This window comes from Sapajus apella, unplaced genomic scaffold (genome assembly GCF_009761245.1).
Source record: "Sapajus apella isolate SASKATOON/1434 unplaced genomic scaffold, GSC_monkey_1.0 scaffold144, whole genome shotgun sequence".
NCBI lineage: Eukaryota > Metazoa > Chordata > Mammalia > Primates > Cebidae > Sapajus > Sapajus apella.
This window is the reverse complement of record NW_022437084.1, coordinates 1,779,234-1,800,923: the sequence shown is the minus strand read 5'-3', so window position 1 is coordinate 1,800,923 and position 21,690 is coordinate 1,779,234. Positions and strand designations below refer to the sequence as shown.

The window sequence follows — 21,690 nt, the reverse complement described above, 5'->3', positions numbered from 1 at the left end:
ACCCGGGAGTCCAGGCCCCATCCCCTCCTCCCTCAGACCCGGGAGTCCAGGCCCCAGCCCCTCCTCCTTCAGACCCGGGAGTCCAGGCCCCAGCTCCTCCTCCTTCAGACCCGGGAGTCCAGGCCCCAGCTCCTCCTCCCTCTGACCCAGGACCCTCACCTGAGAAGCCGGTGAGGTCCATCGCTTTGAGATTAGAGGCTTTGATGATGGTGACGGTGAGGCGCCCGGCCGTGGGGAGGTAGCAGAGTGAGAAGTTGAGCTCCCCAAGATCTGCCTTTTCCTGCAGATGGGGAAAAGGTCAGTGATATCTTGCCTCAGCCCCTCTTCAACTCTTCCTGAGTTTCCCTCTGGAGCCTCCCGCTCTCCACCCTGACATCCAGCGCTCAGGTTTCCCAGCCACTTAACAATCTGACTCTGGGCCAAGGCCCAGTAACTCCCTGGCCACAGCTGCCCGTGACTGTCAAAGCCTATTTGTTCTGCAAGGAAGATTGGAAGAGACATGAGTGAGGGGAGAGAGAAAGAGACGGTGAGAGAGAGAGAGAGAGAGAGAGAGATGGTGAGAGAGAGAGAGAGATGGTGAGAGAGAGGGGGAGAGAGAGAGAGAGATGGTGTGTGAGAGAGAGAGAGAGAGAGATGGTGAGAGAGAGAGATGGTGAGGGGGGGAGAGAGAGAGAGAGAGACATGGAGAGAAATAGACTGAGACAGAAGCCAAAACACTGAGACACAGATGGAAAAACAGACCCACAGACGAAGTTCTAAAGTAAGAGGGACAGAGGCCCAGAGACAGACAGAGACAGAGACTCAGAGAGACAGAGGCCCAGAGAGAGGGGGACAGAGACCCAGAGAGGGAGGGGGACAGACACCCAGATACAGAGAGACAGAGACTCAGAGGCCCAGAGAGAGAAAGGGACAGAGACAGTGGGTTGGGGGTGTATAAAGATCCAGAGAGAGGGATAGTGACCTAGAATGAGAGTCAGAGGGGCAAAGACCAGAGAGAAAGAAACGTAGACTTAGACACCCTACTTCCTGCACAGCATGGATACGGAAAAAAGGCTCTGGTGTGGGGCTGCCACGAGTGGTGACTGGGAGTGGGAGCTGGTGGGACACACAGGGGCCCTGGGAACAGGACCTTGGAACTGAGGCACTTCAATCCCAGAGGCTGAGCTTGGAGGGGCGAAGCAGGCAGGCTGGGGAGAGCCCTATGAAGAAGCCTGCAGGAAGAGCTATAGACCCAGCTCAACTGGACAGATGGGGAAACTGAGGCTCAGAGAAGGAAAGGACCTTGAGGAGGGCCATGAGGTGGTCAGAGTTAGTCCCTCCCTCATATAAAGACAGCCCTCCCTGAAACATATGCACAGCTACCTCAGATGGGCAGGGACCTGGAATGCTGGATAATTCACAGATTAGAATTGGAGGATGGGTGCAGTAGGATTGAGGATCTGAGATCTGGGGCAGAAGAGCTCAGGACACACACAACAGGGCCCTAAGAGTGGGACTGGGGAGGGGCTGGAGGTATAGGGAGAATGAGGTGCTGGAGGGAAGGGGTGTTAAGGAATGAGGAGAAGGCCACTGGGCCCTATAATCTGGATGCTGGGAGAACTGGGGAGTGTCAGGATACTGGGGCCCCCAGGATGGCTGAGGTCTAGGGGATTGGGCTACCAGGGTTCGGGCAGGGACCATGGAAAAACAGAGTGTTCAAATATGAAAGAGTTCCAATGTCAGGGGTTTGGAAAATTCAGAAGTTCAGAAATTATTGAGGGATTGGGGTTTGCAGAAGTCCGGACTTTGGAAAGTCAGGAAGTTGGAAGGTCAGAAGTCTGGGGTCAGAGGGCAGAAGTCATGGGGCTGAAGCAGGAAGGCACTGATGGCAACGGGGGTGAGAGGTTGGAAAACCGGATCCAGGCCTGACAATATTTGGCGACCTCAAGGAGAGGAAGGGTGTCCATTGTATCATTCTCTGTTCTTGCCTGTAAGTTTCCAATCTTCCCCCGCGCGATACATTTTAACAGAGAAATGCAGGGAGACGAAGTGAGGTGGCTATGAAGTCTGAGGGCAGGGGGCTTGCCACCCGGGGGGTCTCGGGGTCCTGGGAAGGGGAAGGTCAGGGGAGCGGGCCACTGACCGAGCCGCCCTCCACGATGTCCCTCCAGAGCGGGCGGTCAGGGGGCTGCTCGGCCAGCTCCAGGAGGTTGTCCAGCACCACCTGGCCGATGAGGTCGTGCCGCGAGAAGCGGTCAAAGTCATAGACACTGAAGTGCAGTTTGCGCTGGGCCAGCTCGGCCAGGGGCACCGAGAATTGAAACGTCTCATTGAAGACAGGGTTCAGGGTCTTCCTGTGCACCTGGTGGGGGTGGGCCACAGGAGACAGACACCATGTCTACAATCCCCTCCTCCACGGGACCCGGGAGTCCAGGCCCCCAGCCCCTCCTCCGCGGCACCCAAAAGTCCAGGCCCCCAGCCCCTCCTCCGCGGGACCCAAAAGTCCAGGCCCCCAGCCCCTCCTCCCTTGGATCCAGGAGTCCAGGCCCCCAGCCCCTCCTCCCTCAGACCCAGGAGTCCAGGCCCCCAGCTCCCTCTCTGTGAGACCCCAGTATCCGGCCCACCACTGCTCCAGACCTTGGTCTGAAACTTTTTCTTTCGGTCAGGCAGCAGGTAGATCTTGACGTAGGGGTCTGAGAAGCCGTTGGAGTCCTTGGCGGGGAGGTCCAGGGCCTGCAGGATCCTCACCACCAGCTGGTCCGAGCCATAGAGGTACCGCAGGGCAAAGCTGATGCGGCCACACGGTGCCCCCGAGCCTGCCTCTCCAGAGCCCGGGGCCCCACCGCCCCGCCGGCCACCAGGGCCAGTCCCCTGGTACAGCTCTGGCTTAATCTGCCCGATGAGTTTGGCTTTTTCCTCGCCACCTGGCAGGGGTAAGGGCAGGGCGGGTGGCCGCTCCTCATTGCTGGGGTCCGGCTGGGAGGTCAGAGTCTGCTGGGTGAGGGGTCGGGGCAGGGCTTGGTACCTGTAACGGGTGAGGGGAGACCAAGGTGAGGTCAGTAGCTCTGATCTTTGACTGCATGCAATGATCTGGAGACTCCTCCCTGCCTTTCCCTCCACCCTCAGCCAGGTGGCCACAAGTCCCCTCCTTTGCTCACTTTGTGAGCTTGAGCAGGCCACTGTGCTCTCTGAGCCTGTTTCCCCATTGGTATCTGGAGGCATTCCCCTCCCCCACTCCCTCCCTTCCTTTTCTTTCTTTCTTTCTGAGATGGAGTTTTGCTCTGTTGCCCAGGCTGGAGTGGAATGGCATGATCTCAGCTCACTGCAACCTCCACCTCCCGGGTTCAAGCGGTTCTCCTACCTTAGCCTCCCGAGTAGCTGGGATTAGAGGCACATGCCACCACACCCAGCTAGTTTTTATATTTTTAGTAGTGACAGGTTTTACCATGTTGGTCAGGCTGCTCTTGAACTCCTGACCTCAGGTGATCCGCCCGCCTCGGCCTCCCAAAGTGCTGGGATTACAGCTGTGAGCCGCCGTGCCTGACCTCATTCTCCCCATATCAAAGCTAGTTCCAGCCCAGACCTGTGCAGGCTCCAGCTTCCAGTAACCGCCTCTGGACCTCAAGCTGGTGACCCAGGATGCTTCTCCATGGACCCCAGAGGCCCCACATAACACAGACCTTTTCTGAACGCTCTTCTGCCCTTCTCTTAATCTCCCCGGCCATCTCTCCTCTGTAGCCCCACTGTCCCGGTCACAGCTCAGGCCTTGTCCTCTCTTGCCTGGACTCTCAGCCTCCATTGTCTTCCTCCAGTCCACCCTCATATGGCCCCAGAGGGTTCCTTCTACACCCAGAGCTGACCCTGCTTCTCCGCTGCTCACAGACCCCCGACCCCCGTGGCTCCTCAGTGCCCTCAGGACAAAGTCCCAGACCCTCAGCCTGGCACTTAAAGCCCCATGTGGTCTGGTGTACGTAGCCACATCTCTGAAGTTTTCTTTTCTTTTTTTTTTTTTTTTTGAGATGGAGTCTCGCTCTGCCGCCTAGGCTGGAGTACAGTGGTGCAATATTGGCTCCAGGGTTCAAGCGATTCTCCTGCCTCAGCCTCCTGAGTAGCTGGGATTATAGGCACGTGCCACCATGCCTGGCTTTCTTTTCTTTTCTTTTCTTTTTTTTTTTTTTTGTATTTTAGAAGAGATGAGGTTTCACCATATTGGCCAGGCTGGTCTCAAACTCCTGACCTCAAGAGATCTGGCCACCTCAGCCTCCCAAAGTGCTGGTATTACAGATGTGAGCCACTGTACCCAGCCTGGAGTTTTTTTTTTTTTTTTTTTTTTTTTTTTCAAACTTATTCTCATGCCTTGGTGACTAAGGGCTGTTCCCACAATGCACTACGATCTTGTTCTCCTCTCATCTTTGCCTGGGGCACTCCCTTCGCCTGGAATGCCCAAGTCACAGCCCTGCCTCCTTGCCTGGCTAACTCTCTCAGCCAGTGGGTCTCAGCTGAGATACCTCCACCTCCAGGATCCAGGAGTCAATACCCCAATTCTCCTCCAAATCCTGAACTTACAAGAGCCATAGATGGGAAAGAGACACAGAGGGGGAGCAGAAGTTCAGAGTGGACCCCCAGCCCAGTATCCTCTCTCACCTGGTGGTGGGTGCCAGGCTTGTGACCTGCTGATGTGACTGGGCACTGGGCAAGCCCCCACCACTGGGGGGCAGCAGGAGCAAGCCAGAGCCTGCCCCTGCCTCAGACGGCAGCTCAGGGGATGTCTGGCTCGGTTTGACCCCAGCGGCCACTGCAGCTGCTGCGGCCTCTGGATACGAGTCCATGTCCAAGTAGGAGGGTTCAGGGGTGTCAGAACCCCCCAGGCTGCCTGGCTCCAGCAGCTCGGCAAAGGGTGGATGGTGGGTGGCATGGGCATGGTGGTGTGGGCCGCCCAGCAGAGGATGACCACCTAGGCCAGTCCCCAGGTGGTGCCCACCACCGCCTACCAGGCCTGCCAGGCCAACACCAGGGCCTAGGTCTTTGCGCAGGGGGCCACCGCCCACTGCTGAGCCTCCCTTGTCCCGCCAGGGCACCCAGCACAACTTCCAGGACACGAAGAGAGAGACACCCAGAAGGACAATGCCACAGAATGTCACGATGACTGACAGCAGGCTCACGGAGATGTCTAGAGAGAATAAGGACAGAGGTAGGGGTCAGGGTAGGGCCACAGTCCATCCTCCATCTGCTGTCCCCAGAGAGTTAACCCTTCGTATTTGCCATGCAACTGTCTGGGCAATTGCCAGTACCAGGCACTCTACATGTATTATTTAACTTATGCTCTGCAACTCTACAAGGTAAGTATTGCGTTTTATTTTTTTGAGATGGAGTTTTGCTCTTGTTGCTCAGGCTGGAGTGCAATGGCGCGATCTCAGCTCCCACAAGCTCCGCCTCCCGAGTTCAAGCATTTCTCCTGCCTCAGCCTCCTGAGTAGCTGGGATTACAGGCGTGTGCCACCACGCCCGGCTAATTCTTGTACTTTTAGCATAGACGGGGTTTCACCATGTTGGCCAAGATGGTCTCGATCTGACCTCGTGATTCACTCGCCTCGGCCTCCCAAAGTGTCGCGATTACAGGTGTGAGCCACCATGCCTAGTCATATTGTATTTTTTTAAAGACATGGCGTCTCTATAACCCAGGCTGGAATACAGTGGCATGATCACAGCTCACTGCAGCCTTGAACTCCTGGGCTTAAGCAATCCTCTTACCTGAGCCTCCCAAGAACCTGGGACTACAGGTACGTGCTATCACACCTGGCTAACTTTTAAAATTTTTTGTAGGGACGAGGTCTTGCTATGTTGCCCAGGCCAGTCGCGAACTCCTGACCTCAGGCAATCTTCCCACCTTGGCCTCCCAACATGCTGTGATTACAGATGTGGCCACTGCGCCCAGCCCAGTATTTCTATGTAACCATTTTAAAGATGTGGAAACTGAGACACAGAGAGATTCAGTGATTTGTTTAAGGTTTTACAGGTAATAAATGACAGATCAGAGGTTTGAATCCCGTGGTCTGTCTCCAGATTTTATTATCTTAATCACTAGATTATGCCACCTCTCTGTAAGAGAACACAACATCTGAGGTAGCACCAGCATCCTCCAAAATGCTCAGAGATGATCAAGGAAGCGTGGACCCTGAATTACACAGTTAAGCAGGTCAGAGTTCAAATCACACTTGCTGTGTGGCTTTGGAAACATTTCATAACCATTCTGAACCTTACATTTCCCATTTTCCAAGTAGGAAAAATCAGTTCTTCCCCCTCACAGTGTTTAAAGGAATGCAGAAGGTAAATCACATGTGGTAGATAATAACATATGTTTGGGGGGGATTACATATCAGATACCTCAGCACTTTATAGGCATCAGGTTATTTAAACTTGTCAAGCACCACATGAGGTTGGCAATATATTTATCCCTGTTTTCCACAAAAGAAAACTGAGGTCAGTAGACAGACAGTCACCTGCCCAAAGTTCATAGCTGGTAGGTGGTAGAGTCAGGATTTAAGCCTCAGAAGCCCAGCTTCAGAGTCCATGGTCTTTACCATGATGCTATCACACCTCAATGCTTCCCAATAAATGGTAGTTCAAATGTGAATTTTTACAAGAATCCTATTGCTGCCACTACGTGCATTCAACACCATCAACACCATAGCTAACACATTCTGAATGCCACATATGTGCTGATATGCCTTGCAGATAAACCCAAGTCTAGCACTGTTCTTACAGCCAAAGGTTTTTGGCGTCTTGAATAATTGGTACCAGGAGTGGGGTTTTTCAGAAATTACCTTCAAGGAATGGGAATTTGTTTTGAAATGGACTCCTGGGTGTTGGCAAAATAGAAGACAGGGAAAATCCCTACTCCAAACAGACAGTGGATTATGGTGGGGAAGCAGATAGCCAAGCCAGTGCCAGCAAGGACAGCTTAGTGGAATGGCTGTGTCCAGTTACATTAGGGGACACACAGCAGGAAGGGGATAGCTTCTGGTCCTATACTGCTCAGTGAAGCTACAGTGATGGATGATATTAATCCTTATGACATTATGTAACTTCAGAATGACTTACGCCATTTTACAGGTGAGAAAACAGGCTCTGAGAGAAATGAAATGGCCCTGAAGGAACATATACACCAGGCACTGGCCGAAGAACCCTGGGTTTCCTTCTCCCCTCCCTCTTAGGGTGATTTTTTTTTTTTTGAGTCTCACTCTATCTTCCAGGCTGGAGTGCAGTGGCATGATCTCGGTTCACTGCAGCCTCCATCTCCTGAGTTGAAACACTTCTTGTACCTCAGTCTCCCAAGTTGCTGGGACAACAGGTGGGCAACATCAAGCCTGGCTAATTTTTGTATTTTTAGTATATATGGGGTTTTGCTTTGTTGCCCAGCAAACCCCTGGCCTCAGGTGATCCATCCACCTCGGCTCCCCAAAGTTCTGGGATTACGGGCATGCACCATTATGCGTGGCCAGACTGCTCCTTTTTAAGTGACCAACACTCATTGAGCATTCTGGGGGGGCCTCTTAGAAACCAGAGGCAAGGACTTTACCAGCCTCCTGAATACAGGGTGAATTGAGAAAACAGGGTCCTTGTGGAGAAAAATTAAACAGATGCTTGCTCTCACTGCCAGTCTCATTCAGACCCTGTCCAACTCAAAACGTGAATCCCACAAACGCTGACAGATTCTCCATTCCTGTCTGCACAGACTGGGGAGCTATCTGGGCGTGGAGAGGCAGTATAGTTGTGCAGTAAAAGATGCACCAGGCCGGGCGCGGTGGCTCACGCCTATAATCCCAGCACTTTGGGAGGCCAAGGTGGGTGGATCACGAGGTCAAGAGATCGAGACCATCCTGGTCAACATGGTGAAACCCCATCTCTACTAAAAATACAAAACATTAGCTGGGCATGGTGGCGCGTGCCTGTAATCCCAGCTACTCAGGAGGCTGAGGCAGGAGAATTGCCTGAACCCAGGAGGCGCAGGTTGCGGTGAGCCGAGATCGCGCCATTGCACTCCAGCCTGGGTAACAAGAGCAAAACTCCGTCTCAAAAAAAAAAAAAGAAGATTCACCTTGCCCAGAGAAAGGTGATCAGCTCCTGGGAGGGAACCTCTAAGCCCATGGAATGTCCTGCCTGATTAGAGTGCCTTTGTTTCCCTGGGCCTTGGATCATGCATGATAGTCTCTGCTAACACTGTGATGTGTGCCAGAGGCCTCCAGCTCAGCCTCTACAGGAGCTGGAGACTAAAGTCAGCCACACCAGCAATCAGCCACATATATGGGACAAGCCCCCAGTAAAAACCCCGCACACGAAGGCTCAGGTTAGCTGTCCTGCTTGGTAATACACTGTGCATGCTGTCACACGTCATTACTAGGAAAATTAAACACTCCACTGGGAGAAGATAACCAGAAGCTCACACCTGGTCTGTCCTGGACTCTGCCCTGGGCACCTCTTCCTTTTGCTGACTTCAGTCTGTATCCTTTCACTATAATAAACAGTAACCATGAGTATAACAATTTCCAGCTGGGCATGGTGGCTCACGCCTCATCCCACGACTCTTGGGAGGCCAACGCAGGTGGATGGATCATTTGAAGTCAGCAGTTCGAGACCAGCCTGGCCAAAGTGGTGAAACCCCAGATCTACTAACAATACAAAAAATTAGCTGAGCATGGTGGCAGGTGACTGTATTCCCAGCTACTTAGGAGGCTGAGGTAGGAAAATTACTTGAACCTGGGAGGTGGGGGTTGCAGTGAGCAGAAATCGCGCCATTGCACTCCAGCGTGGGCAACAAGAGTGAAATACCGCCTCAAAAAACAAATAAACAAACAAAAACAACAAGAAGAAAACAGTTTCCTGAGTTCTGTGAGTCAATGATTCTAGCAAATCATTGAACCTGAGGGTGGTCTCAGGGACCCCCAAACTACAGTGCAGTACTAGGCTATGCAAGATCAAATTCTGGCTCTGCTACCTACAGGCTGTGAGCCTCTGGGCAAGGGACTGCTGCTCTCTGGCCCTTATCCCTCATGACTGTCACCTGGGCATCCTCCATATGTGGTGCCTGGCCCTGTCCTGCTGCTCAGCAAGTGTGACTGTGGTTGTAATTGCTCAGCACATGCTTCTTCTGGTCAGCGTTTCCTCATCTGGACAATGAGACTCATAACGTTTCCTGGTTCCCAGAACCCTGCTGCTGTTTAGCTGTGTGACCTTGGACAGGTCACTTCACCTTTCTCAGCCTCAGTTTCCCCTGTTGAAAATGGGGATTAGATATCCCACAAGGGGTCACTGTGAGTAATCACTGAGATGCGGGATGTGTAAGGACCTCGCAGGCTCAGCAAGTGAATCCCAACGTTGAATGAATGGCCACGGTGTGCCCAACGTTGTTCTAAGTGCTTCCCAGGTGTTACATCCTTTAAGTCTTTCATCTGCTCTATGAAGCGTCCCTTTTATAATAATAAATCCCCATTTTCCAGACAAGGAGACTGAGGCTCAGAAGAAAAGTCACTCACCTATAGCCATGCAGTTATTAATAAAGTGGGGGAGGTGGGATTTGAACCTAAACAAGTCAGACAGTCTGACTCAAGAGCCTGAGTCGTACACAAGATGCACAGAGATATCTGAAGGGGACGTTTGGTGGCAGTAGTCAGAGGGAGGCCCACTGGGCAAAACTCAAAAAGTCAGGGGCCAAGTAGACCACATAGCCTTCTCCTTGGATCAGAGGTTTGGGAGAGGGGCAGCAGCAGGCAGGATGGGGGCAAGACTCTATGAGGGACTGGCCCCACAGGCAACGGAAAGCTGAGCAGGTCTGCTCTGAGTCTCCTGGCCATGCAGGCAGGGGGCTGGCCAAAACAGCCAGGGGTGCTGACCTGCATCTGGACCCCGGGGATAGCCTCGGACTCGGTCATTGAACTCCTGGCACCTGTCGTTGGTGTCAGCATCTCGGACTCGTGCACAGAGGTCTGTGACCAGGACGAGTGCCCGCCGGCAGAGGTCGTCCTCATAGTCCCCTGACATGGTGGCCGTCTGGTCCTGTGTGTGGGAGGGGTGGGGCAAGGGTGCAGATGGGAAACAGAATGGGAGAGAAGGGTGGGCAGGTGTGGAGATAAGGGTGGAAGGAGACACCAAGCAAAGGAAGGATGGGCAAAGGGGACGATGATTAGAGAGAGGTGGATAAGGGATGGAGATGTGAGGAAGGGCAAGGGGACAGGTATTAGAGCGGGATGGACAAGGAAAAGGAATTAGGAGCGGACAGACAGGAGGGCAGGAATTAGGGATGGAGGGAGTAACAGGGACTGGATAAGCCAAGGGGACAGAGGTTGGCATAAATGGAGTAGAGGACAGAATAGGGACAAATGAACAAGGAGGAAGAGGCAGAGAAGGGCAGTGAAGGGACAAAGGATCAGGATGCACAAATAAAGGGATGGACAGACGAGGAAACAAAGATTAGGGCTGCACAGATGAAGGAACAGGAGTTAGGGATGAGCAGACAAGGTGCCAGCCATTCATCATTCATTCATTCAGCCAACATCCGTCCAGCACCAACTACACTCTGCATGCTGTGCTGGTTGCTGCGAATCCAGCAGAGAACAAGGTCCTGGAGTTCCCTGACCTCCTGGGGTCACAATCCAACACGCGGAGACATAGAGTGAACAAGTAAACAAAAACACATACACAAACGGGTTACTCTCAGACTGTGAGGAAGCAGCTGGAGGATGTGTCACAAAGGAACTCAGAGGGGGGCGGTCAGGGAGGGCTCTCCCAGACCTGAAGGATGACATGGAGCCAGCCACAGGCAGGGGGCAGTGGTGCCGGGGTGGGGAAAGGCATTGTAGAGACCGAAGGAACAGGATGAACGGGGGTTTAGGGTGGGAGGGAGCACTTGGACGGTCCAGGGACCAAGAAGGAGGCCAGACTGGGGTAGACGCGGGGAGGGCCAGGAGAGAGGGATGGATGCAGCTAGAGAGATAGGAGGTGGACAGGTGTGGTGGTAGCTGGGGGTGGAGAGGTGGAGATGCAGAGATGGGGACCAAGTTGAGGGAGGGAGGGATACAGGGAGTGGAGACAGCGATGATGAAAAGGCCAGCCTGAGGCTCGGAAGAGAGGGAGAGGTGAACAGGCAGCAGAAGGAAAGTCAAGGATTGGGACTTGGGATGGACAGTGACAAGCAATGAACTGAGGTGTAATTAATTCACTGGGGCTCAAAAAACGAGGGGAAGAGGGATGGTGAAGAGGGGCAGGCAGGAGTGTGGGCAGAAATGTCTTTGAAAGAGGAACAGTCGAATGAGAGGATGGATGGGTGCGGAAATAAAGGGCGGTAGATGATGGCTAGAGATCACAGACAGACAAAAGGAGAGAGAGGAGGGCTGGGCAGACAGACATGGGTTCAGAAGGGAAGGCTGGATGAACACAGAAATGAGAGGGGGCTAGGAGGGAGAGGTGGATGTGGGGAGAGGGGGAATTAGTGACACATGGCTCAGAGCCAGGCGTCAAGACGGGTTGAAGGGGATGCAGGGGAATTAGGAACAGACAGACCAGGGCTCACAGATGGACAGGTGTCGTGGGGGTGCTGCAGAAGGCCAGGCCTCCAAGACAGGCATGGTCACACTCACCTGAGCTTATCTCTGCCGCGTCCTGGGTGGCAGCCGAGGCGGCGGCGGGCGGCAGCCCATGGGGGTTGTCGGGCGGACAAGGGACTGTGGACCTGTCCCTACACGCTGGGTGATGAGAGGGGAAGTCTGATCCGGGGGCTGAGGCCGAGAGAAAAAGCTCAGCTTAAGAGTCACATCTGCCCTCCTCGAGCCAGCTGCCAGACCCTAGGCGACCCACTGGGAGCCCGGCCACCCCCCTCCCACCTCCGGGCCCCCAGCTCCCGTTAAGGGCTAAGGGACTACAATTCCCGGCAGGCCTCGCGCTCGCGCTGCTGCAGCTTCATAGACCCGGAGCTGTAGGGGCTGCTGGGAGTTGAAGTCCTTAATGCCTCCCCGGGCTGCAGAGAGGATGGGAATTTTTTTTCTTTTTTTAAGGTTGGGGGGGTTAAGATGTTGGGGTCCCAAGACGCTGCAGGGGAGGGGAGCCATGTCCGGGACTTCGAAAAGCCATGGAGCCCTAAGTCCTTAGGGGCCACGGAATGGGGAAACCATCTCCACGCTCTGGAGGTCAGTGGGCGAGGGGTGGGGTACACCCAGGTATTTCGGAGCCCCCTTCCAAGGCCACGTGTCCATCCCCCGGGGTGGCCGGAGAGCGCTGCATCGCTCCCACTCCCCGGCCCGAGATCCACGCGCCTCTGCACCTACCCCGCCCCCACGCGCCGGGGCAGACCCCCGGGATCTAGCTGGGGCGGGGGCTGTGGCTGGGGGAGGGGAGGAGCTCTCTCACCCAGAGCCGCTGCTGCCGCCGCCGCCGCTGCAGCCTAGCGCGCCCGCCGCGCCGCGGTGCCGGCTCGGCTCCTCCTTGCCACTGTCGCAGGTCTACGGCTCCTCCCCCTGCACCCTCCCTCCTTTCCCCGCTCCAAACCCGCGGCCAGAAAGCCGAAATCACTTGGCCTGAGCAAGGAAGCAGGGAGATTTCCTGGGACCAAGGCATCAGAGACCAAGTGCGTTTCCACATTGGGGATCCAGGGATCTGGGATCGTGATACGCTGCTTCTCCACGGTCCGGGGCCAGGTTCTCCGCCCCTCTATCACAAAGGTAGAAGTCCGGGACCCCAGGCCCCTCTTCCCAGGAACCCAGGACTTCAGGCCCTCCCACCTGAGCCGCTCTGAAGGTCGGTGGTGGAAGGGGAAGCTGAGACTCAAAGGTACAGTGCCACAGCCAGGATACAGGTACTAGCAGGGACCTGGGTTTGAATCCCACCTGGGCCACCTCCTGCCTGTGTGCACCTCTTGCTCTGAGTCCCCATTTCCTCATCAGTAAAATACACACCACAAACTTACTTCCTAAGGGATCCACAGTTTGAGAAACCAGTCAGTGTAGACAAAACATTGGTACCAACTAAGTGCTTAATGAATATTTCTCAAAAGCAGCAAGTAACAGTTTCTGGTATATTAATAGCAGTTAATCGCAACTGTTACTTCCTGTAAGTGGTGAAGTGCTAAGTGCTTTGAAAGCATTTTCTCATTTAATTTTCTCTTGGGTGCAATTATATCATTCCCATTTCACAGAGGAGACAACTGAGGCACGTGGAGGTTAAATCCCTTGGGTAAGATCTACATCAGGGGTGTCTAATCTTTTGGCTTCCCTGGGCTGCATTGGAAGAAGAGTTGTCTTGGGTTACACATAAAATACAGTAACACTAACAATAGCTGATGAGCTAAATAAAAGAACAATTACAAAAACAGGCTTGTGATGTTTTAAGAAAGTTTACAAATTTGTGTTGGGCTGCATTCCAAGCCGTCTTGGGCTGCTTGGGAGCCTCAGACCATGGGTTGGACAAGCTTGAGCTAGATCTATGTAGCCTGGAGGATGGCTTGGAGGCCCTCTCAGTGCTGATCCTCAATCAGTGACATTCAAATAAATATAACCTCTAAGTAAAAATCAGGTGGGGCTAACACCTGTAAAAATCAATATTTTGGGAGGCCAAGAAGGGAGGATCACTTGAAGTCCAGGAGTTTGAGACTATCCTGGACAACATAGTGAGACCCCATCTCTACAAAACAAAAACAAAAAACCAAAACAATACTAGTGGGTGTGGTGCCGCATGCCTGTAGTCCCACCTATGCAGGAGGCTGAGGTAGAAGGATTGCTGGAGCCCAGGATTTTGAGGCTGCAGTGAGCTATAACTGCACCACTGCATTCCAGCCGGGGCAACAGAGCAAGATCCCATCTCAAGAATAAATAGGCCAGGTGCGGTAGCTCATGCCTGTAATCCTAGTACTTTGGGAGGCTAAGGTGGGCGGATCACTTGAGCTCAGGAGTTCAAGACCAGCCTGGGCAACATGGTAAAACCCTGTCTGTACAAAAATTAGCCAGGTGTGGTGATGCAACCCTGTATTCCTAGCTACTTGAGGGGCTGAGGTAGGAGGATCACATGAACCTGGGAGGTAGAGGTTGCAGTTAGCCAAGAATGTGCCACTGCACTCCAGCCTGGGTGACAGAGTGAGACCCTGTCTCAAAAACAAAAAATTAAAATAAATAAATAAATATTTAGAGCAAGAAATAAAAATGACAAAATAAATAAAGTAAAAATTGCTTGCTGCTTCTGCAAATACAACTTCAAGGAAGCGTCCTAGGTCCTTCCTCTAATTAGATCACACCCCACCCCTACTGCTGCCTATGCGTACATCTCACAGTCATTATCCTACCACAGAACCCCCAGAAATGCCTCCCAGGTTTGCCCAGAGTCCCATCCTTGTGGCTTCTTGCATCCCCCCAGATGGATGTGCGTTTACACCCAGGGAAGCATGCGTGGGTATACACCTATGGACCATGCATGCAGGTCCCAGTGCCGACTCTCACGGCCCGACGCTTGCACCCTGCTGGGCCTGCCCAGGGTCCATAGGTAGCCCCGTTCCACAGGGAGAGACATGCAGTGATGCACATACTCAGAGATGGGCACACAGATGGGCTTGCCAGGCTGCCATGACACGTTTCCAAAGAGATGCTCAGATTCGGAGGCTGCCCAGGCATTGAGAGGCAGCCATAGTGCACTGGTTGTCTGTGTGACTTTGGGGGCAGAGCACTGGGATTCAGGTCCCAGCTCTGCTCCCCTCTCCATGCAACCTTGGAGGGATTACTTATATTCTCCATGTCTCCATTTCTCTCTCTGTAAGTGCAGATAATAATACTTTTAAAAATCATATTCTATCTTGGCCAAGTGCAGTGGCTCATGCCTGTAATCCCAGCACTCTGGGAGGCTGAGGCAGGTGGATCACGAGGTCAAGCGATTGAGACCATTCTAGCCAACATGGTAAACCCCGTCTCTACTAAAAATACAAAAATTAGCCAGGCATCATGGTGCATGCCTGTAGTCCTGGCTACTCAGGAGGCTGAGGCAGAAGAATCGCTTGAACCTGGGAGGCAGACATTGCAGTGAACTGAGATTGCGCCACTGCACTCCAGCCTGGTGAGAGAGTGAGACTCTGTCTAAAAAAAAAAAAAAAAATCATAATCTATCTCATTGAGTTATATTGAGAGTTAAATTAAATTCATGGAAGGTGCTTAGGAAAAATGGCTAGTGTTTAGTGTTGTCATAACTAAAAACTAAATGCATTTGCTCATTTAAACTTCAGCTGGACTTGACGAGTGAGGAAACTTGAGGCTTAACAAGGGAAGTGCCCTGTCCAAGGTCACACATCTGGAAAGTGTGAGTGGACACTAAAAACTGTATCGGTCTGCACCAGGTGCAGTGGTTCACACCTATAATCTCAGCACTTTGGGAGGCTGAAGGCGGCAGGATTGTGTGAGCTCAGGAGTCGAGACATGCTGGACAACACAGTGAGATCCCATCTCTACAAAAAATACAAAAAATTGCTGGGCATGGTGGCACACACCTGTAGTCCCAGCTGCTTGGGAGTGGGGGAGGCTGAGGTGGGAGGATTGCTTGAGTCCCGGAAGTCAAGGCTGTAGGGAAATGGAGGCTGCAGTGAGCCATGATTGTGTCACTGCACTCCAGTCTGCATATCAGAGTGAGACCTTGTCTCAAAAAACAAAAAGAAAAAACAAACCGAGTGGATCTGAATCCAGAGCCCTTGCCTGTAACCACCATGCTGTTGACATCTACGACCCATTTGAGGACTTGCATGTCACTGCTGCTAGGAGTATAGAACAATATAAAGAGCACTGGACAGGGAGCCAGGAGGCAGAGACAGACTCTTCCACATTCCTTCAACTCAATTCATGCAGTCATTTAAGAAATACTTTCTGAGCACCTAATGTGTCCCAGGCATTTTTGGGGGCACCCGAAATTCACTTGGGAACAAAACAGACTAAAATGTCAGGCTTGGAAGAGCTCATGGTCTAGTGGAAGAGACAGATAATAATCAAATAACCATACACACTAGGACCCTCCTACTAGGATATCAGAAGGGATATCCCTTGTGCTGCGTGTTTGAGAGAGGTCAAGGAGGTCCCTGAGCAAGTGACTTTTCAGCGGAGCTCAGAAGGATGAGTAGGCATAAGCCAGGTGGTGAAGATGAGGGAGGGGAGGGGAAATGTTCCAGGGAGAAGGAACAGCTCGCATAAAACCTGGGGGCAGGAGGGAGTTTGGCACTTTGAGGACTGCCGAGCACACAAGCTCCATAGGAGGTGCACTTTGTTTTGTTCATAGTGGTGTCCCAGCTGCCTGGCACAGCCCGGCACACAGTAGGCATTCAATACATATTGGTTGAATGAATGAGTGAACATGTGAATGCGTAAGTGGAGGAAGGTATGACTCCATGATGTATTGATGGGTGGGTGCGTGACTGGATGGATGCTGGAAGGATTGATGAAGGGATGGATGGATAGATGGATGGATGAGTGAATGGCTGGATGGATAGAAAATGGATAGAAAGGTGGATGGATAGATGGATATTGGAGGAATAGATGAAGGAATGGATAGATGAATGAGTGGATGGATAGATGGGTGAGTGAATGGTTAGATGGACAGAAGATGGACAGAACRGTGGATGGATAGATGGATATTGGAGGAATAGATGAAGGAATGGATAGATGAATGAGTGGATGGATAGATGGGTGAGTGAATGGTTGGATGGACAGAAGATGGATAGAATGGTAGATGGATAGATGGATGTTGGAGGAATAGATGAAGGAATGTATAGATGAATGAGTGGATGGTTGGGTGAATACATGAGTGATTGGATGGATAGATGAAGAGTTAGATGGAGGATGGATAGATGGATGCTGCAGAAATAGATGAAGGAATGGATGAGTGAATGGCTGGATGGATAGAGGATAGCCAGATTGGTGGATAAATGGATGAATGTTGGAGGAATAGATGAAGGAATGAATGAGTGGATGAGTGTATTGTTGGATGGGATGGATGGAAGCTGCAGAAATAGATGAAGAGATGAATAAGTGGTTGAATGGATAGAAGATGGACGGATTGGTGGATGGATGGATGGATGTTGGAGAAATAGATGAAGGAATGGATGGATGAGTGGATGACAGTATGGATGGATGGATGCTGCAGAAATAGATAAAGGGATGAATGAGTGGAGGTTGGGTGGATGGAAGGATGATGGAATGGATGATGGGGTGGGTAGATGAAGAAGTAGATGGAGGATGGATGGATGGATTTTAGAGAAATAGATGAAGAGAGGGATGAGTGGAGGGTTAGGTAGATGGATGGATGATTGGATGGATCGGTGGATGCTGGAGAATTAGATGAAGGGATGGATGGATGGATGACTGAATGAATGAGTTTTCACAAATACCTACAGATTTACACACAAATGTGCCTGAAGATAGATGCAGACACATTCAGAGGCATGTACACATGTGTGTAAACACAGACTCACTTGTTCTCCGGGTGCTCCCCCTGGAGAGAACAAACCCTGAGAACGGGGAGGTGGGAAAGCAAACCCTTTGACCAGGGCTATGGCCATCCCTGCTGCCACTGCAATGCTGACAGTATTTCTGAAAGTGGAGGAAAACGCTGATTCAGGGATGTGTGTCTTAGACTGGGAGCCAGGCCAGGAAGTGGGACAGGGATGGTCCAGAGAGATGGATTGAGTGGTAGAGGAAAGCTGGTCGGGGTAAGGCAGAGAGACAGGCAAGGAGATAGAGAGGTGGAGACACATCGCTTCTCCGCCTTTTGGCTAAGATCAAGTGTGAGAGGTGGAGACACAGAGAACCAGACAGATGGGGAAATAGGCAGAGTGATGGAGGCAGAGAAAGAGACAGAGAGAGAAAGGGGAGGAAAGAGAGATGGAGACAGAGAAACAGAGATGGGGAAATAGAGTGATGGAGACAGAGACAGACGCACAGAGAGAAAGACAGGGAGAGAAAGATGGTGACACGAAGACACACAGAAATCTACAAGATGCAGACAGTGAGATACAGGAATACAGAAACGTGCGATACAAGAATTCAAATTTAGACACACAGTGTGATCCCAGCACTTTGGGAGGCTGAGGTGGGCAGATAGCTGGAAGTCAAGAGTTCAAGGCCAACCTGGACAGCATAATAAAATTTCAGCTTTACCAAAAACATACAAAAATTAGCCAGGCATGGTGGTGCGTGCCTGTAGTCCCGCCTACTTGGAAGGCTGAGGCGGGAGAATCGCTTGAGCGCAGGAGGTTGATGCTGCAGTGAGCGGTGACTGCACCACTGCACACCAGCCTGAGCAACAGAGCAAGACCTTGTCTCAAAATAAGTACATAAAACAACCCAAACTTCCAAAAGAATCAAATTAAGCCACACAGAGACATGAGGTAGGGTTCCAGAGACAGGTAGAGAGAAGGGAAGAAAGACAAAGACACAGAGAGCAATGGAGGCCGAGAGAGATGGAGATATAGAGTCTCAAACCCCAGAGGGAAGAAGAGAGGCACAGAGGAGCAGAGAGAGAAGCAGAGGCGGAGAGACAAAGACAGCCAAAGCAAGATGCAGAGTCAGAGGACTGGAAAGGAAACGACCTCCTTTGCGGTGCCTCCTTGGTGTCTGGCTCGAATTTGGGGGTGTTGCTGTACCTTGCCTCATGTAAGCACCAACAGCCCTTGAAGGTAGATTAAGGAAGGCAAGAGATTAGGAAGACGAGGTTCAGAGAGGGGAAAACATCTGCCTGACATTGCACAGCCTAGGAGCAGCATCTGATGCTGGTCTGTTTGATGTCAGAACCCATGTCCTCTTCTTCACCTTATGTTGGCTTGTGAAGACCAGGAGGGACAGGGCAGATGGGGTTACGGGGCTACTGAGTGTGAGTGACAGAAATAGAGGGAAATCATCATGTATTCATTCAACTCATGTGTCCTGAACTTCCCAGAAGCCTGGCCCTGTGTGGGGTGATGCTGGAGAGCCAGAGATGAGTCAGGAAACAAATTTCTGAGCAAGACAGATGGGGTAGAGGGCAGTGTTCAGAGGTCTGGAGAAGGAGCAGATAATAACAGGCAGAGGGAGGAGGATGAGTCAGAGAGGGCTTCCTGGAAGAGGAGCATTTGAGCTTCTTATTAAAAGACGAGGGCATTTTGGGGCATGGGGAAAGAAGGAGGTTGGAAGAGCATTCCAGGCAGAAGACACAGCAAATGAAAACAGTGGAGACAGAAATAAGGTAGGATGTGTGGGAGGGATTATTTATATAAAATAATTAATAAAGGGCAGCTAGAGGATGTTTGAGGGGGTGAGGTGGGAGAGGGAGGTGGGGCTACTCTTTCAGTCCAGGTGAGGGGCTGAAGGGTTGTGCAAGGCACTGGGGAGCCCTGGGAGGACTGTGAGGAGGGAAGGGGCAGGTCAGTGCTGGGCACAGAAAGACCCCTCTGGAGCTTCGCCTGTGAGGAGAGGAATGAGGGTGAGAGGATGGAGGATGGGATGGCAAAGAAGCTGGGCCAGGCGCGGTGGCTCACACCTGTAATCCCAGCACTTTCGCAGGCTGAGGTGGGAGGATTGCCGGAGCCCTGGAGTTTGAGACCAGCTTGGGCAACACAGCGAGACCTCATCTTTTAAAAAAAAAAATTAGCTGGGTGTGGTGGTGTGGGCCTGTGGTCCCAGTTACTTGGGAGACTGAGGCAGAAGGATTGCTTGAACCTGGGAGGTCAAGGCTGTTCTCATGCCGCTGCACTCCAGCCTGGGGCACACAGTGAGACCCTGTCTCAAAAACAAACAAACCAAAAAGGAGGCTGGGGCAAGGGTCCCAACCGGAGAGAATGAGGCCTAAGTGGCTGCGGGAGCTACGGGAGCAGAGAGGAGAGGAAAGGGCAGAAAGAGGTAAGAGGCAAAAGGAATAAAACTTGGAGACTGGTAGGCTGGGAGGGTCAGGTGTGCCTGTGGTCAAGGCAATCAAAAATGTCCTCCATCCCGCCGAGATAAAATTGCCAACTGGAAATGGAAGACAGCTCGATGGAAGAGAAAGAGATGTGAAGATGCCAGGAGGGGGTAAGGGTCCCCAGAACTGAGCAAAACTATTTAAATCTGGACTGTTTTAATTGCCACTGATGGAAACTCAAATCAAATTGACCTAATCGTAAAAGGAACTTTATGGGGTGGAAGAGGGCTTCAGGCACTGCTGGATCCAGGTTTTCCAATCATCTCCAGGAATCAGACTGTCTGTATCTTTGGGCTCTGCCTCCCTCGGGTTGTCTTTGCTCTCCGGCAAGTTATCTCTCTGCATGGTGATGTGGCGGCCCCAGGAGCTCCAACCCTGGCTCTGACCAGCCCCAAAACCACAGTGGAAAGATCCTCTTTTCTAACAGCTACAGCAAAGGTCCAAAGGCTGACTTTGTAGCCTAGGTTGATTCTTAAGCTCACCACTGAACAAATCACTGAGGAAATCAAGGCGCCAGTACCTAGAATGAATACTTAGTAAGCAGGAGCAATAGACAGTCCAGAGACCATCTGGATATGGAGAGAGAGGGAGAGAAACAGATACAAGTAACAGAGACGGAGACTACGAGGACAGACAAAATGAATAAGGGAAGATCCAGCTTCCTCTGCATAGTTCCTACTGAGAGCTCTGCAGACCCAGGGAAAGGGATGCTGGACAGGCACCTACATGGCTAGACCCCTTCTCTCTAGCATCAGAGGCTCAGGAGGCCCCAGACCCAGGAGCCCAGGGCCCCATCCTCTCCTCCCTTAAACCCAGGAGTCCAGATCCCAGGCTCTCCCCCATCAGACCCAAGTGTCCAGAACTCTGGTCCCTTCTCCCTCAGACCCAGGAGTTCAGACCCCAGGTCCTCCTCTTTCAGACCCAGGAGTCTAGGCCCCCAGCGCCCTCCTTCCTCAGACCCAGGAGTCCAGGTCCCAGCCCCTCCTTCCTCAGACCCAGGATTTTAGGCCCCCAATGCCTCCTCCCTCAGACCCGAGTGTCCAGGCAGCCACCCCTCCCCCTCCCTCTGGGGGCACCATGGCAACCAGGCCTTCTGCCCACCATCCCCTCCCCCCAGAGAACCCAGTTTCTGCTGGAATCTCACCTGTTTCTAACCAGTTCCTGCCTGGGGCAGGGATGAGCGAGGGCAAGTGGGAACAGAAAAAGGATGACAGAGGGGAAGGGAGCTCACGGGGGCAGTGGAGGCAGCTAGAAGAGGAGAGCGATGGGGCAAGGGGACTGGGGAGGCGTAGGAAGACAGAGAGAGCGAGACGGGGTTAGAGGGGGTCAGAAAATGATGATGACAAGGAGGGACAGGGGCCTGGGGAGATGCCGGGGAAACTGATAGAGGAGATTGAAGAGATGGATCCCAGGAGAGAAGGAGGAAGGAAGAAGGCAGAGAAATCAAGCAAAAGAGTGGTGGAGACGTGGGGACACAAGGGAGGAGGCAGGGGAGCAGAGAGATGGGGAGAGAACGAGGAAGGGAGGTGGAGAGAGAGGGGTGCAGAAAGGGACTCTAGGAGACAGGAAGAGACAGGAGGGAAAACAGGGAAATGGGCAAGAAGGGACTGGGGCGGACAGGGAGTCCCTGAGGTCAGGGGAACCCAGATCTCCTCGTGGTCTCAGTCTTCCAGTTCCTCTGTAATTCTACCCTGGGGCTTCAGAGAGGAGGTGGAGGAGGCAGCAGTGGGAAGAAGGAGCTGGGGTGGCTGGCCCAGTCAGAGCCTCTCCTGCC

The 21,690-nt window shown here is 52.4% G+C and overlaps 1 protein-coding gene across 6 annotated transcripts in view; it reads right to left on the bottom strand.

Annotated features, from left to right (window-relative positions):
• SYT3 (synaptotagmin 3) overlaps positions 1-21,690 on the bottom strand; it is a 31,114-nt gene that overhangs the window by 5,331 nt on the left and 4,093 nt on the right. The window contains exons 1-7 of one of the 6 annotated variants that reach the window (XM_032264557.1): positions 12,378-12,426; positions 11,612-11,749; positions 9,869-11,425; positions 4,624-5,149; positions 2,617-3,004; positions 2,123-2,341; positions 160-280 (exon numbers count right to left, since the gene is read on the bottom strand). In XM_032264557.1, coding sequence (XP_032120448.1) covers positions 160-280; positions 2,123-2,341; positions 2,617-3,004; positions 4,624-5,149; positions 9,869-10,325 — 1,711 coding nt within the window. In that variant the 5' untranslated portion in view covers positions 10,326-11,425; positions 11,612-11,749; positions 12,378-12,426. Of the gene's footprint in view, positions 1-159; positions 281-2,122; positions 2,342-2,616; positions 3,005-4,623; positions 5,150-9,868; positions 11,426-11,611; positions 11,889-12,295; positions 12,314-12,377; positions 12,427-21,690 lie in introns of those variants that run through there. The other 5 variants (XM_032264562.1, XM_032264563.1, XM_032264560.1 and 2 more) reach the window with 5 other exon arrangements.